At 44.3% G+C, this 24,026-nt stretch overlaps 1 protein-coding gene across 4 annotated transcripts in view; it reads left to right on the top strand.

Moving 5' to 3' along the window:
• Positions 1–24,026, top strand: part of RGS19 (regulator of G protein signaling 19) — a 60,780-nt gene that overhangs the window by 13,807 nt on the left and 22,947 nt on the right. Inside the window, exon 2 of one of the 4 annotated variants that reach the window (XM_040331532.1) lies at positions 9,132–9,318. The exons of 1 other annotated variant lie outside the window; for it this stretch is intronic. Coding sequence is in view for 2 of the 3 variants with exons in the window: in XM_040331530.1 (XP_040187464.1) it covers positions 14,021–14,083 (63 nt within the window). In the remaining variant the exon portion in view is untranslated. Of the gene's footprint in view, positions 1–9,131; positions 9,340–13,840; positions 14,084–24,026 lie in introns of those variants that run through there. 2 more of the 4 variants (XM_040331531.1, XM_040331530.1) reach the window with 2 other exon arrangements.

Below are 24,026 nucleotides of genomic sequence, written 5' to 3'. Positions count from 1 at the left end.
ACCTGTACCTGGGGTCTGCTATTGCTCTCTTTCTGAAGATGCTACTTGCCTGGCTATAATGGTGATCCGATGTCTGTGATACTTCCTGAGTCACAGACCTGGAACAAATGTGCAGATAAGATGTGTAGACTTCACTGGTTCCATGCTTGTTTAAGACCTGTAAATTCAAGGGATCTATATCACGGTCAGTTGCCACCTTCAGAAGGAAGTTGGCAATGCCGTTCTCTGCCCACCGAGCAGACTAATGTTAGAGAGTCTAGACCAGCACCTGTCTTGTCTCTCCGGCGCGGTCAGGTTTTGTCGCCTGGTTTTTAGAACCGATAACTTGTCTCACAAAGATGGAAAGAAGGAGAAAAAGCTCCTTTTTGATGCAGCACTTGGGTTTTCCTTTCATAACCTGACCAGGATACTATCTGCATGGAGTATGCATGTTCCCCCCGTGCTTGCGTGGCTTTCTTCCAGATGCATACTGGCAGGTTCGTTGACTCCTCTCTAAAATGGCACTAATATGTGTATGAAGTATGGACCTTAGATTGTAAGCTCCCTAAAGTGGAGGTCCATCCTAAAAAAAAAAAGAAAATAATTACACCAAAATGCTACAAAAAAAAATAGAAAACGTATTTTTTTTATACTTACCAGAAATTGCGGTTGCTAGGCGGATCTTCCTAATCTGCCTCTTCCTAGTCCACAGCTGGCCTTCAGCCTCGCGTTGTCTTCTGGGGAATGGGGAGCGCTGCCTTCTGGGAACGGTGCGTATTGCAGAGAGCAGCCGCCCATTCATACAACGCCGCGAGACTCGCGCATGCGCAGTAGGAAACGAGCAGTGAAGCCGCAAGGCTCCACTGCCTGTTTCCCTTAGTGAGGATGGAGGCGCTGGGACCTGCCACCATTGAGGGATCGGCCTTGGGGGCCGACATCGTGGGCGCCTAGGACAGGTAAGTGTCCTTATTAAAAGTTCAGCAGCTACAGGGTTTGTAGCTGCTGACTTTAAAAAATAAAATAAAAATGGCGGGTGGAACCCCACTTTAACCACTTAAGGACCGCCTCATGTACATATACGTCAGCAGAATGGCACAGGCAGGCACATGCACGTATATATACGTGCCCTGCTTGACGTGGGTCGGGGGTCCGATCGGGACCCCCCCGGTACATGCGGCGGTCCCCGTGGCTTCAGGAGCGATCCGGGACGACGGCGCGGCTATTTGTTTATAGCCGCTCCGTCGCGATCGCTCCCCGGAGCTGAAGAACGGGGAGAGCCGTATGTAAACACGGCTTCCCCGTGCTTCACTGTGTCGGCGCATCGATCGCGTCATTCCCTTTATAGGGAAGACACGATCGATGACGTCATTCCTACAGCCACACCCCCCTACACTAGTAAACACATACACAGTGATCCCTAAATGTTACAGTGCCCCCTGTGTTTAACTCCCAAACTGCAACTGTCATTTTCACAATAAAGAATGCAATTTAAATGCATTTTTTGCTGTGAAAATGACAATTGTCCAAAAAATGTGTCAAAATTGTCCGAAGTGTCCGCCATAATGTCGCAGTCACGAAAAAAATCGCTGATCGCCGCCATTATTTGTTAAAAAAATTAAAATAAATAAAAATGCAAAAAAACTATCCCCTTTTTTGTAAACACTCTAAATTTTGCGCAAACCAACCGATAAACGATTATTGCGATTTTTTTTACCAAAAATAGGTAGAAGAATACGTATCGGCCTAAACTGAGGAAAAAAAATTTGTATATATGTTTTTGGGGGATATTTATTATAGCAAAAAGTAAAAAATATTGCATTTTTTTCAAAATTGTCGCTCTATTTTTGTTTATAGCGCAAAAAAATAAAAACCGCAGAGGTGATCAAATACCACCAAAAGAAAGCTCTATTTGTGGGGAAAAAAAGACGCCAATTTTGTTTGGGAGCCACGTCGCACGACCGCGCAATTGTCTGTTAAAGCGACGCAGTCCCGAACTGTAAAAACCCCTTGGGTCTTTAGGCAGCATTTTGGTCCGGGGCTTAAGTGGTTAAGGACAGGGATAGATTGTCGGCACTCTATAGACATGGAGTGAAGGTCTGAGCTGTTTACCTCAATTTGTGGTTAGCATCCACTGGTTTTGGGGGTCCTGTGTTGGGAAGCCCACCTACTGCCTGAGTTGCTTCTTAAGCCTCGTACACACGATGGGACTTCCATCGGACAAATCCGTGGATTTTTGTCCGAAGGGCATTGTCCGTGAACTCGTTCTGCATACACACGCACAACTTTTGTAGCCAAAAACACAAAACTACGTTTTTTTCTCAGCTCTTTACCGCCACCCTTTGGGCAACTTCTGCTATTGTTTGTCTGATGTTTAGCATTGGTTCGGAGCATGCGTGTTTGTACTTTGGATTTTAGTCCGACGGATTTGTGTACACACGATCGGATAATCCGACGGAACACATTTGTTGTCGGAACATTTGAGAGCATGCGCAGCCAGAGCATTGTTTGCTTTATACAGCTATCTGTGGCTTAGTTGGCTCCTTTTCTCTCCATTGCCTTTAGCAACCTGTTCCAGCGTCCTCTCACCACTGAATGGGAGAATGAAGGGAAGACATTTCCTGGCTGCTTAAAGCAACCCAGCTGAGGCGCGTTCAGTACCTCCTGATGGATTCATAGTCCAGGCATCCTGTAGAAGGTGTTGCTTACTTACTTCCACCCGTTTTCTCTCGTCATACTACCCACATTCTCACCACCTTCACATCAGTCGCCCCTGCCACAGGGCAGAATATCTATCTTATCTTCTCATGGTTTCATTCCCCCAGGCCGGTCACACACATAGACCTGTTTTTCTGGCCCCATAGGTATTCCATAGGGTGCCTATTGATATTGGAGAAAGGTTGGATGTGTGAGAACCTTTTCATCTTCTTTGAGCAAACCAGTGTGTCCCCTAAGCCCACATTCAGGGCACAGTGAGGGAATGGGGCCGCCATAGGTGTGCGCAGGCCATGGCATTAGGGTGTGCACCCAAAGCTCAAACACGTGTGTGTGTGTGTGTGTGTGTAAAATATATATATATATATATATATATATATATATATATATATATATATAATATCCTAGTAGAGCAGTGGACGGTGTCAGTAGGGAAGAGATTGATGTCAGTAGTTTATTTTTATTATTATTATTTTTTTTTTTCACATTTTTCAAATTTTCTTTAATATATTATTTATTATTTTTTATCATAACTTTTTTTTTTAAATTTTCTATTTTTTTTTTTTTTGTTTTTTACAATTTTATTTAATAATATATTATTTATTTTTAATCATAACTTTTTTAATGTTTCTTTTTTTTTTTTTTTACAATTGTATTTAATAATATATTTTATATATATATATATATATATATATATATATATATATATATATATATATATATATATATATATATATATATACATACATACATACATACATACATACATACATACATACATACATACATACATACATACATACATACACAGGAATACCCCGCTTTAAGTACACTCACTTTACATACACTCGCGAGTAAGGACATACCTATGAGTATGCTCTCAAGCTAAAGCTGCAGCTGAGTAATCCGTGCATGTATAGTTCAGATTCCCTGCTACTTGGAAAAACACTCCCTGACACCCCCACTATAGTCCCTGACACCCCTCTACATACCCTGACACCCCAGAAGTGAAGAAAGGTATTGCTTCACTTTAAAGCGGGGGTTCACCCTTAGAGGGCACTTTTCCCCCTTAGATTCCTGCTCGTTTTGTCTAGGGGAATCGGCTATTTGTTTTAAAATATGATCTGTACTTACCCGTTTACGAGATGCATCCTCTCCGTCGCTTCCGGGTATGGGCTTCGGGAATGGGCGTTCCTTCTTGATTGACAGTCTTCCGAGAGGCTTCCGACGGTCGCATCCATCGCGTCACGATTTTCCGAAAGAAGCCGAACGTCGGTGCGCATGCGCAGTATAGAGCCGCACCGACGTTCGGCTTCTTTCGGCTACGAGTGACGCGATGGATGCGACCGTCGGAAGCCTCTCGAAAGAATGTCAATCAAGAAGGAACGCCCGCTCCCGAAGACCCATACCCGGAAGCGACGGAGAAGATGCATCTCGAAAACGGGTAAGTACTGCTCATATTTTAATACAAATAGCCGATTCCCCTAGACACAACGAGCAGGAATCTAAGGGGAGAAACATTTTTTTTTTTTATAAATGGGTGAACTCCCGCTTTAAGTACATTTTCGTTTTACATACATGCTCTGGTCCCATTGTGTACTTAAAAGTGGGGTATGCCTGTATATCTATATACACACACACACACACACACACACACATTTATATATATATATATATATATATATATACAATTTTTTAGGAGCTCCATTGGGGGGCTTTGGTGAGATATCAGAAGTTGTGATTAAAAAGTTACAATTAAAAAAAAATATTAATATATTATTAAATAAAATTGTAAAAAAAAATGTTACGGTAAAAAAAAAAAAAAAAAAAAATATTAAATAAAATTGTAAAAAAAAATAGAAAAATTTAAAAAAACAGACCCTTGATATCTCACTTTTTAGACAGCTTTTCCCCAGTCCCTTTTTCTGCAGCCAAACAGCAGGGGGAATCTGTGCAGCGCAGTGTGGTTAGGGTGTGCCCGGGCACACCCTGTGCGCACGCCTATGGGGGCCGCCCTGATGCTGGGCTGTAATAGGTGTATTTAGTTGAATTTACCACCACTCAGGGCTGTTTTGGCTTTTCGTAGCGGACCTACCTCTGATTTAGTTAGCTGTATGCCTGTCCTATATCAGAGACTAATGCCAGCCATAGTTGGATCGAATGTTGGATGGTTCAGCAGGGACCGAACGAGATTCGATCCATGTATGGGCAGGCTCATTGCACACAAGTCAAGTCATTGATTGACTTGGATACAACCAGAATGTCAAATTTTTAGCATGCCATTATTGCCAGCGGCTATAGCCCCCAGCAGTAATCACTGTGTTCTCCTGGCTCCCCACCAAAAGAATACAATGGCCCCATGAGAGGGATTCCTCCATCAATGGGAATCAAGTGATTTTCTTTCCTGCAACCCAAAGAAAATGGCATAATCAATGGTCTGCCTTAGAAGGTATTGAGGCCGGGGCAGATAGAGAGACCTCTCTATACAGGTCTTCTTCATAAAGTTGATTGACATTTCAACTTTTTTATTTTCAGGTGGAAGAAGGACCCCACCAGGGGGTAAGATAGTGAATGTCTGCTTCCGTCAGAGCCTAATAACACAGGGCTTTTGCTTTACAATGAACATCCTCCAATGCTGTGGGGGGGGGGGGGGGTATATAGGGGAGGACTTAGCTGGTGGTTTTGGATGCCACAATCCACACTGCTGACTTGACAACTGACGCAAGACTTAGATGCAGCGACGTGCACGCTGAGACTTGTAGTTCCCCTCGCTCATGATGTACGCAGGATCTGTAACTTCCGTCCTTGTGGCAGTCAAGTGGCATCTGACGTCACCGGAGAGCTTGCACAGTGCCACTTGAGAGACTGCGGCTGAGGGAGTTGCACTTTCTGCGGTCGGTTCTCTGTCTGGGCTTCCTGTTTCACGTATTTGCTTGTTTCTGCCCGAATTTTAACCCCCTCAGTCCCCCCTTTCATCATAAACCCCTGACACTCTGACTGTCGCCGCTACACTGTACCCCAACACCTTGTCATGCCTAAGTTACCTTTCTACACTGTACCCCAACACCTTTTAATGCCTAAGTTACCTTTCTACACTGTACCCCAACATCTTGCAGTGCCTGAGTTACTTTTCTACACTGTACCCCAACACCTTGTGCCTGAGTTACCTTTCTACACTGTACCCCAACACCTTGCAGTGCCTGAGTTACCTTTCTACACTGTACCCCAACACCTTGTGCCTGAGTTACCTTTCTACACTGTACCCCAACACCTTGCAGTGCCTGAGTTACCTTTCTACACTGTACCCCAACACCTTGCAGTGCCTGAGTTACCTTTCTACACTGTACCCCAACACCTTGTCGTGCCTGAGTTACCTTTCTACACTGTACCCCAACACCTTGTCGTGCCTGAGTTACCTTTCTACACTGTACCCCAACATCTTGCAGTGCCTGAGTTACCTTTCTACACTGTACCCCAACATCTTGCAGTGCCTGAGTTACCTTTCTACACTGTACCCCAACACCTTGCCATGCCTAAGTTACCTTTCTACACTGTACCCCAACACCTTGCCATGCCTAAGTTACCTTTCTACACTGTACCTCAACACCTTGCAGTGCCTGAGTTACCTTTCTACACTGTACCCCAACACCTTGTCATGCCTGAGTTACCTTTCTACACTGTACCCCAGCATCTTGCAGTGCCTGAGTTACTTTTCTACACTGTACCCCAATAGCTTGTGTCTGAGTTACTTTTCTACACTGTACCTCAACACCTTGTATGGGCAGAGTTACTTCTCTACACTGTACCCCAAGACTTTGTAGAGTCTGAGGTACTTTTCTACACTGTACCCCAACACCTTGCAGTGCCTGAGTTACCTTTCTACACTGTACCCCAACACCTTGCAGTGCCTGAGTTACCTTTCTACACTGTACCCCAACACCTTGTCATGCCTGAGTTACCTTTCTACACTGTACCCCAGCATCTTGCAGTGCCTGAGTTACTTTTCTACACTGTACCCCAATAGCTTGTGTCTGAGTTACTTTTCTACACTGTACCTCAACACCTTGCAGTGCCTGAGTTACCTTTCTACACTGTACCCCAGCATCTTGCAGTGCCTGAGTTACTTTTCTACACTGTACCTCAACACCTTGTAGAGTCTGAGGTACCTTTCTACAATGTACCTCAACACCTTGTAGTGGCAGAGTTACTTCTCTACACTGTACCCCAAGACCTCGTAGAGTATGAGCTACCTTTCTACACTGTACCACAACACCTTGTAGTGTCTGAGTTAATTGCACTGTACCCCAACACTTTGTAGTGTCTTAGTTAATTGATACACTGTACCCCACTTTGTCCAAGTTAGTTTGCCAAACTGTACCTCAACACCTTGTAGCGTCTGAATTACTTTGCTACACTGTACCCCAGCACTTTGTAGAGTCTGAGCAAATTTGCTACACTGTACCCCAACACCTTGTAATGTCCTAGTTACATAGTCAGGTTGAAAAAAGACACAAATCCATCTAGTTCAACCAAAAAAAAAAATGGTATAATCCCATATACACAATCTTGTACCCACAGCTGATCCAGAAGACGTTCATTTGCTACACTGTACCCCAACACTATGTAGCATCTGAGTTAGTTTGTTACATTGTGTTTAGAGAAGGGAAATAAGAAAAGGAGAGAAGCATCCCGGTCATACATTTTGGGATGAAGCGTTTCTATAGGCTGTGATACGTTGTGTCTGTCTACGGAACATGAAATATTTTTCGATGAGACTCGTGTCTGTAAATATTGAGGAAGGATTGTGTAAAAATAATTGGCCTAATTTGTCAGCATGCTACATTCAATAAGAGGCGCTTTGTGCCCAGGTCTGATAGCGGGACGCGTCTTCCTTCTGGTTGGGGTTCGGTGAGCTCCTTGGGTAAAAGAAAGGCGATGACATGGAATTGTATCGGGATCCTAAAGTGTGTGAGCCCAGGTGTGATGCCTCATAGTCACGCAGATTGGACGAGGTCGTATGAAATGGTGAATGGATGAGGTTTCATCATTTTGGGTACCTATAAATATCCCTCTCATACCCCCCTTTGCCAGTTATGGTACAGCCGTTAGGTGAGAGAAAGGTCCTCTAGAACAGGGGTCTCCAAACTGCGGCCCGAGGGCCAGATGTGGCCCTTTGCTAGCCTTCATCCGGCTCCCAACTATATGAGGCACTATTCCTCCCAATGACACCAACAATGGGGCACTGTGTATTCCACTAATGGCAATGATGGAGCCCTACTCCTCCTCCTACTGCCCACCAGCACTGGGGCAATGTTTATTCTCACTGATGCTCGGCCCTGGGGAATTTTCTACCCCCTCTGGTCAGAATCCGGCCCCCCTTAAAGGGGTTTTCCACCTTTTTTTTAAGTTTATTAAAAGTCAGCAGCTACAAAAAGTGTAGCTGCTGGCTTTTAATAAACTGACACTTACCTGCTCCACGGCTCCAGCGACGCGCCGGCCGGGGCTCCGCTCCTCGCCCCCCTCTTCATTCTTAGTGTGGGCCCCCGGCAGTGACAGCTTTCAGCTTCACGGCCAGGCACCCACTGCGCATGTGCGAGCGGCGTGGCGTCGTCCGATTGGACAGGCGCTCGCCTACAGGGAGGGGCTGTGAAAAGGCGATTAAGCTAATCGCCTTTCCAGCCCCTCGGCGGAAGGAGGAAGTGGGACAGGAAGTCCCCTTCTCCTGAAGCCCCCACTCCCCCCCCAAAAAAATTACATGCCAAATGTGGCATGTAAGGGGGCAAGGAGTGGGTTAAGAGGAAGTTCCATTTTTAGGTGGAACTCCTCTTTTTAAGTCTGAAAGACAGTAAACTGACCCTTTGCTTGAAAAGTATGGAGACCCCTGCTCTAGAACAATGTTTCTCAACTCCAGTCCTCAAGGCACCCCAACAGGTCATGTTTTCAGGCTTTCCATTATTTTGCACAGGTGATTTGTTCAGTTTCACTGCCTTAGTAATTACCACAGCCGTTTCATCTGAGGGAAATCATGAAAACATGAGCTGTTAGGGCGCCTTGAAGACTGGAGTTGAGAAACACTGATCTAGAGACACCCAATGGTGCCCATTTTTGGAGGGTCCCTTTTCTCAGTGATGGAAGGTCTAGCCTGGGCATAAGATGCTTCTGTCTATCAGGTCATTGCAGGAGATACAATGACAGATCCTGGTGGAATGTAGGACTGACAGATGTGCCCACAACCATCTTCTTTCAGGGAGTCATCTGCACGTCTGTCGTCGGCTTAATTTTCATTTTTATACTGTTAGGCTTAACATTAGTAGACTAGAATCTGATTGTAAGGTGTCTGGTTGAGAGATAGATGGAAGGGTGGAAAGATAGGTAGACGATAGATGATGGTAGATGATTGAAGACATATACATATATATAATATATATACTTGTATAAAGTCCGCAGGAGGAAGAAATGGAGACAAAGGGGCAGAATGAGCCATAAAGTTCCCAAAAGAACAGGAAGTGACAGGCGCGTGTTGCTTATTAGAGGAAGGAGCAGAGGAACTTTCTCAAGAGCTTGCAATTGACGAGGAGCGCCAGCAGAATATGCATTGTGCCTATGTAAAAGGGAGGAAACGGCATTGTATGTATTGCTCATGAGATGGTGGGTTTACGTATTGTGTTTTCTGTGTATTTGTGAGGGAGGAAGCGGTGAGGTCTGTGTATTGTTCAGGTGGGTGTCCGGGATCGGAGGGCGCAGGGATGGAACGGCAAACTTGTGTGGTTTGCCTTGGCATGGAGGCGAGTATGGCGTGTTTGTTCATTTTGTGGTCCTCAGCAGATTTAGCTCTGTGTAAAAGAGATGTTATACTATTGATCAGCCAGTGTGCTCTCTGGGGGGTATTGGGGAACAAGCTTACCAGGACTGATAGTACCCCAACAGCTGGGTGGTCTTAGCCTGCCCATATTAATCATAAAACAGATTCTTGTACCACTTGGTGCTGGGGTAGTTAGATCTCTGACATTGTATCCCCAGCCTCGCCCAGCATGCAATGGTACGGAGATCTCTGCACCCTTGGTCCCAGTTTAGGGGACACCATATGATACTGAGATCTCTACACCAATGCTCCCAACTTTTGGCTACTATCTGATGGTACTCAGATCTCTGAACCCGTGCTTCAGACTTGGGGCCACTGTTTGATGATACTGAGATCTCTACACCCATGGTCCCAGCTTGGGCTACCATACGATGGTACTGAGATCTCTGCACCCATGGTCCCAACTTGGGGCTACCATGTGATGACACTGAGATCTCTGCACCCGTGGTCCCAGCTTGGGGCTACCATGTGATGGTACTGAGATCTCTGCACCCGTGGTCCCAGCTTGGGGCTACCATATGATGGTACTGAGATATCTGCACCCGTGGTCACAACTTGGGGCTACCATGTGATTGTGCTGAAAACTCTGCACCCGTGGTCTCAGCTTGGGGCTACCATGTAATGGTACTGAGATATCTGCACCTGTGGTCTCAGCTTGGGGGGGCTACCATGTAATGGTACTGAGATATCTGCACCCGTGGTCACAACTTGGGGCTACCATGTAATGGTACAGAGATCTCTGCACCCATGGTCACAACTTGGGGCTACCATGTGATCTACTGAGTTCTCTGCATCCGTGGTCACAACTTGGGGCCACCATGTGATCTACTGAGATCTCTGCACTCGTGGTCACAACTTGGGGCTACCATGTAATAGTACTGAGATCTCTGCACCCGTGGTCACAACTTGGGGCTACCATGTAATGGTACTGAGATCTCTGCACCCGTGGTCACAACTTGGGGCTACCATGTGATCTACTGAGATCTCTGCACCCGTGGTCACAACTTGGGGCTACCATGTAATGGTACTGAGATCTCTGTACCCGTGGTCACAACTTGGGGCTACCATGTGATGGTACAGAGATCTCTGCTCCTGTGGTTCCAGCCACGCCCGACACCCCCTCAGTGGTAGTGAGACCTCTATACCTGCCAGCCTGATGGGGTACCTACTCCTTGTTTTTTTTGTTTTAATTTAGTTTAGTTTAATTGAATGTAATTAGACTGCTCATCCTGCAGCGTGAGGAAAGAGTCTCCACTGCAGGGGTGTGTCAGAATCTCAGTGAAGAGTGCTTGAGAGATATAGGAAGTCTGGGGGGGGGGGGGGGTTACTCAACCCACTAATGAGAACGTGTAATTTAAATATAAATTGTAGGTGGACAAATCCTTTAAATGTGTGTTATATGATTACTGGGAGTGCCCGTCTGTGTCCAGTATGAGTTTTTACTGCAATGTTTAGTCCTTGGAGTCGATTTTCCTGCAGTATGTGCGGACCCAAATGTTGGATCTGTCTCATGGCGTCCAATCATGTATGGGGATCCCTGTCTTGATCCCTCAGTATGTTGGAGCTGATATGTACCAGTATACTGCATGTGTTGGCTTAGCTGATTTCCTATTATAGAGAGGGACACCCGATTGCCTCTGAGCCAGAGATTCTGAACAATCGACCTTTATTCATGGGACTGTTATAAAAAGATCTCAACCATAGATCCTTCTCTTACTTCCTGCTGCCACGCCTCTAAACATGTACATCTCAGTCCATAGAGATTGTTCATACATGGGCGCCCCAAAGGACGATAAAACCCAAGACATGGAGTTCTTCTCATTGTAACTTTCACAGTTGGCTGTATAGATGTTCCCATATCTGGGATAATTTTATATATATAACTCTGCAGTGCTGCCACAATGGGCATAAGAGGGCACCAAGGTGACAGTTGGTGGTTTCCTTGCATGGGGCTACCCGACGGGAAGTCAGTTGTGTGTTAGAAAATATGTTCTCCCGTAACATATCGCCTTCCATCTTTATCTCTGATTACCTCCTGAGTCTGTTGTTAAAGGAGAAGTATGGGGGAAAGCTCGTTTGGCTGGACTTCTCCTGTGGATCACAGAAGTGCAGTTAGTTCTGCACTCCTGTCATTTGTTTTCAGCAGGAAGTAGGCTGAAACCCGCTGTCAGATGACGTCACAGAGCTGGTCCAGAGCTGGTTGCGATAAGGAAGTCGGGCCCCGCCCACATGCCTGGACTGGCACCCGGCTCAGCCTTTCAGCGAGCCACTGACAGCCTAAGCTGGCCGCTCACCACCCACTCCACAGCCCCGCGCTCCAGTAAGCGAGGGGGGGAGCGGTCAGAACAGACAGCGGTTGACTGACCGTGACCAGGTCTCTGCCGAGGGAGCCCTGAGAACTGAGCGATCAACAGTATTTGATCACTCGGTTCTCAGTCCTGGAGCCTGCTGCATCCACCAGACAGGTGCTGCATCCAGCTAGGCAAGTATGATTCTGAAAAAAAAAAATATCCATACTTATCTTTTAATAATTTATTATAATACAGGAGTATTAGAAAATTATATATTTATAATGTTAAAATATATTTATAATATATTATAAATTATTTTAAATATATTAGAATATAGTTCTATATTTATAATAATATATTTATATTAATATATGTAATATTCAAATATATTTATAATATATTTAATATTATAATTAGTATATAAAATATAAATATATTATAATATTTTTTTATAATATATTATAAATTATAATACATATAATAATATATAAATATATTTAATATTAAAATATATTTATAATTTAATATTAAAATATATAGTATAATATATAAAATATAACTATATTATAATATAATTATATATTTATCATATATTATAAATTATTCTAAATATATTATAAAATATAATATATGTAATATTAAAATATATTTATAATATATTTAATATTAAAATATAAAATATAAATATATTATACAATTATTATATATTTATAATATAAATTAATCTCAATATATTATAAAATATAATAATGTATTATAAATGTATTGATAATATATTTACTATTAAAATATAATATATTTAATATTAAAATATATATTATAATATTATTTAAAATAAAACTATTATAATATAATATATAAATATATATTATAATAGTTTTATTTTATATAATATTTATAATATATTTAATATTAAAATATATATATATATTATAATATAATTATTATATAAAATATAAATATATTATAATGTATTTTTCATATAATGTATGACAAATATATTTATAACATATTTATTATTAAAATATATTTCATATGTTAAAAAAAATTAAATATATTATATTTAATATACCGTATTTATCGCGGTATAACGCGCTCCCGCGTATACCGCGCACCCCTAAAGTTACCGTGAATCCTGTGGAAAAAAAGTTTTTGTTGTACTTGCAATTTTGGTGTCTTGCGCGGCGTCCATCGGCGGCCTCGTCGCGTCCGGCGTCCGTCTGCGGCTTCGGGTGTCCTCTTCGTCGGGTCCGGCGTCCTTCTGCGGCTTCGGGTGTCCTCTTCGTCGGGCCCGGCGTCCTTCTGCGGCTTCGGGTGTCCTCTTCGTCGGGCCCAGCGTCCTTCTGCGGCTTCGGGTGTCCTCTTCGTCTGGTCCAGCGTCCTTCTGTGGCTTCGGGTGTCCTCTTCGTCGGGTCCGGCGTCCTTCTGCGCCGTCCTCGCGTCCTCCCCGCTCGTTTCATGCGCCGAGTTTGAAGACTGCGCCGACATATACCGAGCGCAGTACATTCGTGTATCGTCGGGCAGGCTCGGCAACTCTCGCGCTGACGTCCTGTACGCTCAGGACGTCAGCGTGAGAGGCGCCGAGACTGCCCGAAGATACAGGAGTGTACCGCGCTCGGTATATGCCGGCGCAGTATTCAAACTCGTGGCGGGAAAGCGGGTATCGGCGTATATCGCGCACCCACGATTTTGCCCTGATTTTCAGGGCAAAATAGTGCGCGGTATACGCCGATAAATACAGTATTAAAATATATTTATATAGCGCCAACAGACTGCGCAGCACTACAATATAAAGGGAGACAATACAGCAACAATACAATTCAATACACGAGGGTTAGGAGGGCTCTGCTCCTGTGAGCTTACAATCTAATAGGTTCATTGTTTTGCATGAAAAATCTCGTCATTCAAAGAATGGCCTTTAAGATCCTTAGTGCCCCCTCCCACATTGCCCAGCTAACAACAACAGTACACAGCATACTGTATGTGTACATATGGGCAGGTAACACCCCCACCCCCCACCACCCAAGCTGGGTTACACAGGAACGGAAGTCTTCTTGTCAGGAAGTTACATTGTCACCACAGGATGTCATAATCGCTCGTCTCCCACACCCTCACCGCTCATACTCACTCCTCATTCCGAATCCTCAGCGCTTCGAATGCTTCTCACTTCTTCTCAATGGGCATCGGAGAGCGACGCCAAAAGATGCACCCACTGGGAGAGCAGACTAAAGGACGCAAGGTGGGTGTGTTCTGGCTGGGACCTGTCTGCCTTTCTTCTTCCTTTTTTTTTTTTTTTGCAGGTTGGACTTCATTTAATGAAACACTTTTTGGGCAAATTAAACCAAAACATGCAGAGAGGAGGAAATTCAAAAATGTCCAATTCTACATTTGCTGCAATTTTCTGTTTAAAAAATATTTGATGATTTAGCAGAAGATCTTTGGAAACGTGTGTGTGTGTAATTGTTTGCGTATGTATATGTGTGTGTATATATATATATATAATTTAATACACATATACACAATGGGGGAGATTTACTAAAACTGGAGAAAACAAAATCTGGTGCGGCTGTACATGGGAGCCAATCGGCTTCTAACTTCTCCTTGTTCATTAAGCTTTGACAATAAAACCTGGAAGTGGATTGGTTTTCTATGCACAGCTGCACCCGATTTTGCACTCTCCGGTTTTAGTAAATCTCCCCAATTGTGTGTGGCTTTGTTGTCAATCAGGTAATAAGGGCTAACTTATAAAAAAAAGTGTGATTCTTTCACGATAAACATTGATTTTGATTTGTGATCGAACTGCGTAATATTACGTTTGTTTGCACCAGTGCAAAATCTGGTGCAGCTGTGCATGGTAGCCAATCGGCTTTCAGGCTTTATTGTCAAAGCTCAAAGGGATTGTAACGGTTCATATTTTTTTTTTTTTAGATAAAAAACATGCCTATACTTATCTTCTCTGTGCAAGAGTTTTGCACAGAGAGTGGCCCAATCCTCCTCTCTCTGGGGTCTCCCGATGGCGCTCCTGGCTCCTCCTCCTCATCAAATGCCCCCACGGACAGCTGATTTCAATAGGGGGATTTATTCCCCCATCCCCCCCCCCCCCCCCCGAGTCATGCTGTTGTGTCCTTTGACACAGACAGCAGGACTCGGCCCCACCCCCAGCTCCCGTGTCACTAGATTTGATTGACAGCAGTGGGAGCCAATGGCTCCTGCTGCTATCTATCCATCCAATGAGGGCCCGAGACAGTCGCTGAAAAGATCGGGTTCAGTTAAGAAAAAGGGGGGAGATGCACCACAGAAGGTTTTTCACCTTAATGCATAGAGTTGAACTCGCACGGCTTTATTCCCGCAGCCCAGTTTGAACCTGGGCTCAAGCAACTCTGGAAAGATCTCCATCCCATTCGCTCTTTTTTGCAGCTGACTTTTCACCTGTCGTTGCACAGAAACTAGAAAAAGTTTATTGAAAACGGGTTAATTATGAAATAAAAACACACGGACGTTCAGGTCCGCCTGTCAGTTTTGACAGTCGGATGTCACTGACATCTGACCCGATCCGATCTGCCAAAATCAGGCGTATGGCGATACGTCCCCATCCACCCATGGCGGATCGGATCGGGTGAGATCCGATGAAAACGGACATGCTGTCCGTTTTCATCAGATCGCTCCATAGGAATCAGCGGCGCTGCACAAGCCCCTCCCCGCTCAGTGAGCAGAGAAGAGCTTGTCATCTGCCAGCTCAGTGGAGATCTGTCTGTGAATGGGGCCTAACTATAAAAACAACCATAACTATAAAAACAATTATAACTAACTATAAAAAACAAGTTATAGTTGTTTTTTTAGTTAAAGTTTTTTTTATAACTTGTTTTTTATAGTTTGTTATTGTTGTTTTTATAGTTTTGTTTTCTAACTTTTTTTTATAGTTGTTTTTTAACTTGTTTTTATAGTTAGTTATAATTTGTTTTTATAGTTAAAGTTTTTTTTATAACTAACTATAAAATAAAAGTTAGAAAACAATTATAACTAACTATAAAAACAATTATAACTAACTATAAAAACAACTATAACCAACTATAAAAACAACTATAACCAACTATAAAAACAACTATAACCAACTATAAAAACAACTATAACTAACTATAAAAACAACTATAACCAACTATAAAAACAACTATAACCAACTATAAAAACAACTATAACCAACTATAAAAACAACTATAACCAACTATAAAAACAACTATAACCAACTATAAAAACAACTATAACCAACTATAAAAAACAACTATAACCAACTATAAAAACAACTATAACCAACTATAAAAACAACTATAACCAACTATAAAAACAACTATAACCAACTATAAAAACAACTATAACCAACTATAAAAACAACTATAACCAACTATAAAAAACAACTATAACCAACTATAAAAACAACTATAACCAACTATAAAAACAACTATAACCAACTATAAAAAACAACTATAACTAACTATAAAAACAACTATAACCAACTATAAAAAACAACTATAACTAACTATAAAAACAACTATAACCAACTATAAAAACAACTATAACCAACTATAAAAACAACTATAACCAACTATAAAAACAACTATAACCAACTATAAAAACAACTATAACCAACTATAAAAAACAAGTTATAGTTGTTTTTTTAGTTAAAGTTTTTTTTATAACCTGTTTTTTATAGTTTGTTATTGTTATAATTGTTTTTATAGTTTTGTTTTCTAACTTTTTTTTTATAGTTGTTTTTTTTAACTTTTATAGTTAGTTATAATTGTTTTTTATAGTTTAAAGTTTTTTTTATAACCAACTATAAAAAAAAAAGTTAGAAAACAACTATAACTATAAAAGCAATTATAACTATAAAAACAACTATAACTATAAAAAAAAGTTAGAAAACAACTATAACTATAAAAAAATCATAACTAACTAAAATAAAAAACGATAATTATAAGAAAAAACTATGCTAACTATAAAAAAAATGAACTAAATAAAAGCAGCTGGATTAAATCTGCAACATGTTGCAGTTGTAAGAACAGAGAAAGCTGAATGGCTCTATGAAAATCGTGTGAATGAATAAAGATCTATAACGAGGTGCAGTTTCCTTCCTGGACTTTGCATCGTTTGCTTGTATTTGATGTCGCCTACGAGAACATTGGGTGGGGGGGCAGCGATTTCAATGATTTTTAGGGATGCCTTCGCACAGAAATTTCCAAACATATTGGAAAGTGCTTGTTTGGAAATGTTTGTGACAACATCCTTATTTTCTTTTCTAGAAAAAACAAAAAGGTAAACTACACCCTACATCCTGCCCCCAGTCCCTGCTGTACTTCCCTCTGGGGATGCTGAGCTGTCAGTCCCCATGTATCCGGTCCAGTGAATACTTATCTCTGTGCAGCGCTTCCGGGACGGAGCAGATCAATTCTGATTGGTCAGCACCTGCGCAGTGAATCGCTCTGGTCCATCCCTGAATGAATGCACTGCACAGAGAAGAGGGAGGAGAGCGGGGACCAGCTGCATGAGCACTGACAGCTCAGCATCCCAGAGGTAAGTACACCGAGGACCAGGGTGGTGGGGAGGTGTTAGTTCATCTTTACATTCTTTCTATAGGGCCCCTTTCACATGGAGGTTCCGATTGGGTGCACCTGTCAGTTTTTCAGGTGGACCGGATCCGAATCTCCATTCTTCTCTGTGGAGCAGTGGGTGTAAATGTCTGCTTACACCCGCCTACATCCAATCTGATCTAATCTGCCAAAAGCAGAGGGATGGGGATACGTTCTCCATCCGTCCGGCGGATCGGATGGCAGTCGGGTGTAAATGGATAGGTAGGTGGTCCGTTTTCATCCAGCGGCTCATTGAGGAGAGCTGTCTGTGTCCATGTCTGCTCTGCTTGAGCAGAGCAGACAGGCACATAAAAAAGCTCTGTATTCATGAATACAGCAATATAATTAGAAAAAGTGTAAGCACCTAAATGTAATCTGATATCAGCCTCTTGCAGTTGCTGATAGGAGGAGAAAGTAGCGTGAATGTGAGATGAGCGCTGCTTCTCGTTTCATTGTTCAGTCACAGGGTGGAGCAGATCCTGGGGCTCAGAGGAACTAAGTTTGAAATATGCTGGCCATCAGACTGAGGACATCTAGTGGCAGACAAAAGGTATAGCGGGGGAAATATCTGGGTTGAAAGGGAATATTGTAGCAGAATCTGCTTTTATTATTTTATTTGTTCATGGGCTAGTCACTTGTATCCTGATATATTTTTGTTTGGAGTTCTGCTGGTCCAGCGATGGCTGTCAGCAGTACCGGGACAGGTTCATGTAGCGCCAACAGCCAAATGCATGCTGTAGAACAGTGTTCCCCAACCCCCGGGCCGCGGACCGGTACCGGTCCGTGGATCAAACGGTACCGGGCCGCCCGAGGAACTTTAAATAATTTCACTGTGGCGGCCGAGGCACAGAGCATTGCCCTCCCGAGCCCGCCCATTGTGTGACAATAGCGAATGAAAATTCGCTATTGTTACACTGATCCTCCTGGACAATCAGGGAGCGGACATAATACAAGCGGCCCGAGCAGAGAGATGGTGTCATCTCTCTGCGCTACGCAGAGGCGCGCCGCTGTCCCGCCCTAACATACGGGCTGCAAGGCTACGCTACACAGAGGCGCTGCCGCCCGATGAGAGCAGAGAGAGAAGTCATCTCTCCGCCCTCCCCCTCTATGCATTCCCGCAAGCGAACGGCTCCCCTCACATTCCCGCCCTGAGACTGTAAGTACAGTGGGCACTGGGGAGGGACATGCATATTGTTTTATACTGGGACATTTATTAATTTTTTTATACTGGGACATTTAATCATTTTTTTATTATGGGACATTTAATAATATTTTTACACTGGGACATTTAGGGCCGGTTCACACTGCACCAATGTCAGAGTTCAGATGTGATTTGCGCCGCACTGCAGTGCACATCACATGCGATCTCTGTGCGATGCGATTTCAGCCATAAAAATTGTATGGCTGAATTCACATCAAACTCGCACAGGACCCTTTTTTTTCGTAGCAGAAACGGATCGCATGGGTGTTCACACCCATGCGATCCGATTCCTGTCCGAGTTTGCAGATCGCACTGCGATATGCGAACTGATTTGGGGGTATTAACTTTTAAATGACACTCCCAGCAGTTCGCATAGGGCAATGTGAACTGCCGCAAAACATGTGATGCGGGAACCCGCAATGGATTTGCAGGGTTCCCACACTAACCGCTAACGCAACACATGGCGATTCCTCCTACCGGGCCTTGGAAAAATATTCTTCCACAAACCGGTCCTTGGTGCCAAAAAGGTTGGGGACCACTGCTGTAGAATGTTTACTGTTCTGTGATTATTCTCTGCCCTCTTGTTCTGCTGTGTCCAGGGCAGCTTTCCCTCCCGCCCACCCCTTGTCCCACCTCTGACCGTCATTGTTGGTCGTGGTCACCCATCAGATCCTGCCCACCCCTTGTCTCGTCCCTGACCATCCTTGCCGGTCACCCACCAGATCCCGCCCACCCCTTGTCCTCCCCACCCCTTGTCCTCCCCACCCCTTGTCCCACCCCTGGCCGTCATTGTTGGTCACCCATGAGATCCTGCCCACCCCTGGCCATCATTGTCGGTCACCCATGAGATCCTGCCCACCCCTGACCATCATTGTCGGTCACCCATGCAATCCTGCCCACCTCTTGTTCCGCCCCTGGCCGTCATTGCCGGTCACCCATCAGATCCTGCCCACTCCTTGTCCCGTCCCTGACCATCCTTGCCGGTCACCCACCAGATCCTGCCCACCCCTTGTCTTGCCCACCCCTTGTCCCGCCCCTGGCCGTCATTGTTGGTCACCCATCAGATCCTGCCCACCCCTGGCCATCATTGTCGGTCACCCATCAGATCCTGCCCACCCCTGGCCGTCATTGTCGGTCTCCCATGAGATCCTGCCCACCCCTTGTTCCGCCCCTGACTGCCATTGCCGGTCACCCATTAGATCCTGCCCACCCCCTTGTCCCGCCCCCGGCCGTCATTGTCAGTTACCCATCAAATCCTGCCCACCCCTTGTCCCGTTCCCTACCGCCATTACCAGTCACCCATCAGATCCTGCCCACTCCTTGTCCCGTCCCTGACCATCCATTGCTGGTCACCCACCAGATCCTGCCCACCCCTTGTCCCGCCCCTGGCTGTCATTGTTGGTCACCCATCAGATCCTGCCCACCCCTGGCCGTCATTGTCGGTCACCCATGAGAACCTGCCCACCCCTTGCTGTCATTGTCGATCACCCATCAGATCCTGCCCACCCCTTGTCCCGCCCCTGGCCGTCATTGTCGGTCACCCATGAGAACCTGCCCACCCCTTGCTGTCATTGTCGATCACCCATCAGATCCTGCCCACCCCTTGTCCCGCCCCTGGCCGTCATTGTCGATCACCCATCAGATAACACCTTATGTGGACTGCAGTGGTGCCACTTCCGCAGCAGTGTTCCCGACCCCGCCCACTTAGTACATCTTATGAGGGAGCCCCACTCTCTTTGATGGGGTTTTGTTCAATTTACATAATTGTGAAATGCAATAGGAATTAAAAAAAAATAAAAAAACAAGAAGTCGATAACATTGCATTTCCTCTAAGCTATAGACAGGCGCGTTTGCTTTCTGGTGGTTATTTCACCTTGGTGGCAGACATTTCCGGCTAGGGCTTACCGAGTGACTGTCACCCTTTCTGTTGTGATTTATAGGTGTGATGAGTGTATAATGTGTGTTGTGGAAAGGCTGAAAAAAACTAAACGCAGCAGAAAAGCGATACGCCATTTTCAGAACTATGTCCTTTCTCCAGCCTGCATCAGACAGTTGGCCTTAGTGAGTAGGTAGAAGGTATCCTGTTCCCACTTCTGGTAACCGTGGCGGTTGACGTCACAGCTCAGCTTCCCGGCCGCCGGGCCAGTAGGAGAGCGGAGCCTCACGCATGCGCAGTAGGGTTCCCGGCGTAAAGCCGTAAGGCTACACTGCTGGGTTCCCTTACCCGCAATGGCGGTGGCAGCCCCTGACGGAAACATAAGCTGCGATGCCGACATCGCTGGAATCCAGGACAGGTAAGTGTCCTATTATTAAAAACCAGGGGCTTCAGTATGTGTAGCTGCTGGCTTTTAATTTTTGCAGCGGCGGGCGGACATCCGCTTTAAGCTTTGACAAACAAAAAGACCTGGAAGCTGATTGGTTCCTATGCAGAGCTTCACCAGATTTTGCTCTCTATAGCTTTAGTAAGTCAACCCCTGTGTGTTGTGATTTAGCTGTGATTACCCACAGCTAATCACATGGTACAAACGGGCTGTGATTGGCCCTGTCTGTACCATGTAAACGGGCTGTGATTGGCCCTGTCTGTACCATGTGGTCACTGTGACCAATCACAGCTAGCAACACAACTGTATACAATGAATGGCATGAAAGGAAGCCATTTCATGTTTACAACTGTGATGTGATCTGCTATGATTGGACCTGTTACCGGCAACGGGCCAGTACACTGATCAGTTATCCGCTGTGGACAGTGGGTGACGGATCACGCCAGGGGGGGCGGCCCGTTCTCAGAAAGACGTCATATGATGTCCTCCCAGAACAATACGGTTCCTCCCCGTCCATCATTTTATAATGAAACGGGTGGGAAGCAGGTAATCAAAGCTGTATTACTACACTATGGGGGAGATTTACTAAAACTGGAAAGTGCAAAATCTGGTGCAACTTTGCATGGTAGCTAAGGATGAGCTCCGGCGTGTTCGCATAGAACACGTGCGGAGCCCGCCAGGAAGTCGGCACCCGCGCTGCGCTAATCACAGCCAGGCAGACATTTCCCGATCTCTGCAGCCGAGCATCGGGAAATGTCTGCCTGGCTGTGATTAGCGCAGCGCGGGTGCCGACTTCCCGGCGGGCTCCGCACGTGTTCTATGAGAACACGCCGGAGCTCATCCTTAATGGTAGCCAATCGGCTTCCATTTTTATTTATTTTTTTGTCAAAGTTTAATTGAACAAGCTGAAGTTAGACGCTGATTGGCTACCATGCACAGCTGCACCAGATTCTGCCCTCTCCAGCTGTAGTCCAAGTATATATATATAAAAAAAAGAAAGGCACTTCAATGCATCTTAGATCTCCTTCACCCCTCAGGCTCATTCCCATGAATTCTAATGCATTGCAGCAAATTAGCATGAAAAGTTTTCTGTAGGACTGGTTTTGTACTACATTGCTGCAAGGGAAGAATTCCTCAGTGATTCATCTTTGTTACTCTTCCCGGGCCGATTTAATAGAAACTTTCGCACATTTTTTTTTTTTGCAGGTAAAAAAAAGTGCATTATATTATTATTATTATTTTATAAGGAATCTACAGAGTCTGCAGAGCATTGTACCCCAGGGATCAGCAGATCGTGGGAGAATCTCAGGATATCTCCGATATCAGGCAGGCGTTTACCGAATGAAAGGAAGAATAATGAACTATGAAGAGCGCTCACCAGCTCCTTCGCAGTTCATTGAGAACTACAAGCCGTCAGCTGCAAAGGCTGAAGGTACATGTAGTCTATTGGATGCCAAAATATGTGAGCAATATTGGGCTTGTGTAACAAAAAAACCAACAACATAAATAAATCGAATAAAGATGTAACATTAATTGTGAGACATTTTACACAAAATAATGATAATGGATGAAAAGGAAGAAAAATTCATATCCCAAAATAATCATAAGTCTTTAACCACTTCATTACTGGGCACTTAAACCCTCTTCGTGCCCAGACCAATTTTCAGCTTTCAGCGCCGACGCATTTTGAATGACAATTGCGCGGTCATGCTACACTGTACCCAAATTATATTTTTTATCATTTTTTTCCCACAAATAGAGCTTTCTTTTGGTGGTATTTGATCACCTCTGCGGTTTTTATTTTTTGCGCTTTAAACATAAAAAACAGAAAATGTTGAAAAAAAACACTATTTTTTACTTTTTGTTATAATAATATCCCAATTTTTTTTTAAAAAAATAAAAATTTCCCTGAGTTTAGGCCGATACGTATTCTTCTACATATTTTTGTTAAAAAAAATCGCAATAAGCGTATATTGATTGGTTTGCGCAAAAGTTATAGCGCCTACAAAAAAGGGGATAGATTTATGATTTTTTTTTTTTTTTTTTAACCAGTAATGGCGGCGATTTGCGTTTTTTTTTTTTTTGTCAGGCCTGCGATATTGCGACGGACACTTTTGACACAATTGTGGGACCATTTACATTTATACAGCGATCAGTGCTATAAAAATGCACTAATTACTGTATAAATGTGACTGGCAGTGAAGGGGTTAACACTTAGGGGGTGAGGAAGGGGTTAAATGTATTCCCTCATTGTGTTCTTACTGTGTGGGGGGAGGGGACTGACTGGGGGAGGTGACCGATGCTGTGTCCCTATGTAATGGGACACACATCGGTCTCCTCTCTCCCTCACAGCACGTGGAGCTCTGTGTTTACACACAGAGCTCCACGTCCTGCTGTGTCACCTACGATCGCGGGTGCCTGGCGGACATCGTGGCCGCCAGGCACTCGCATCGGCTCCCGAACGATGCGCCGGGCACGTTGTTTCCCCGCTGCGCGCCCCCAGCAGCGCACGGGGAATCGCAACAACAGGACGTCTAAAGACGTCCACTCGGCAGTTGAGAGCCGCGCTGTGGACGTTTTTCGTCTATAGCGCGGCCCTCTAGTGGTTAAAGTCCGAAAAATGCTAATACAGTAATACCTCGGATTGCGAGTAACGCGGTTTACGATATGAGTTATTCGATTTTTTTTTTTAAATCTGACTTGGTTTGCGAGAGTTGACTCACAAAACGAGCAGGATTCAAGCCTCTGGGGTGTGCAGTACCGCATTTGGCCAGAGGTGCAGGGGCGCCGGTGACACTCGGAGCCGTTCGGAAACACTTCGTTCTCAAGTGTCTTTGAGTGCATCCAAGTGTTTCCGAATGTCTCCGGCGCCCCCCCCCCCCCCGCCTCTGGTTACATGCGATACTGCATACACTAGCAGGGCCACTGGAATGGATTATCTGAGTTTCCATTTTTTCCTATGGGGAAACCCGCTTTGATATACGAGTGCTTTGGATTGCAAGCATTCTTCTGGAACGAATGATGCTCTTAATCCAA

This window comes from Rana temporaria, chromosome 12, assembly GCF_905171775.1.
Source record: "Rana temporaria chromosome 12, aRanTem1.1, whole genome shotgun sequence".
NCBI lineage: Eukaryota > Metazoa > Chordata > Amphibia > Anura > Ranidae > Rana > Rana temporaria.
Note: the sequence above shows the minus strand (reverse complement) of the source record. Positions and strands in the feature narration are given on the sequence as shown.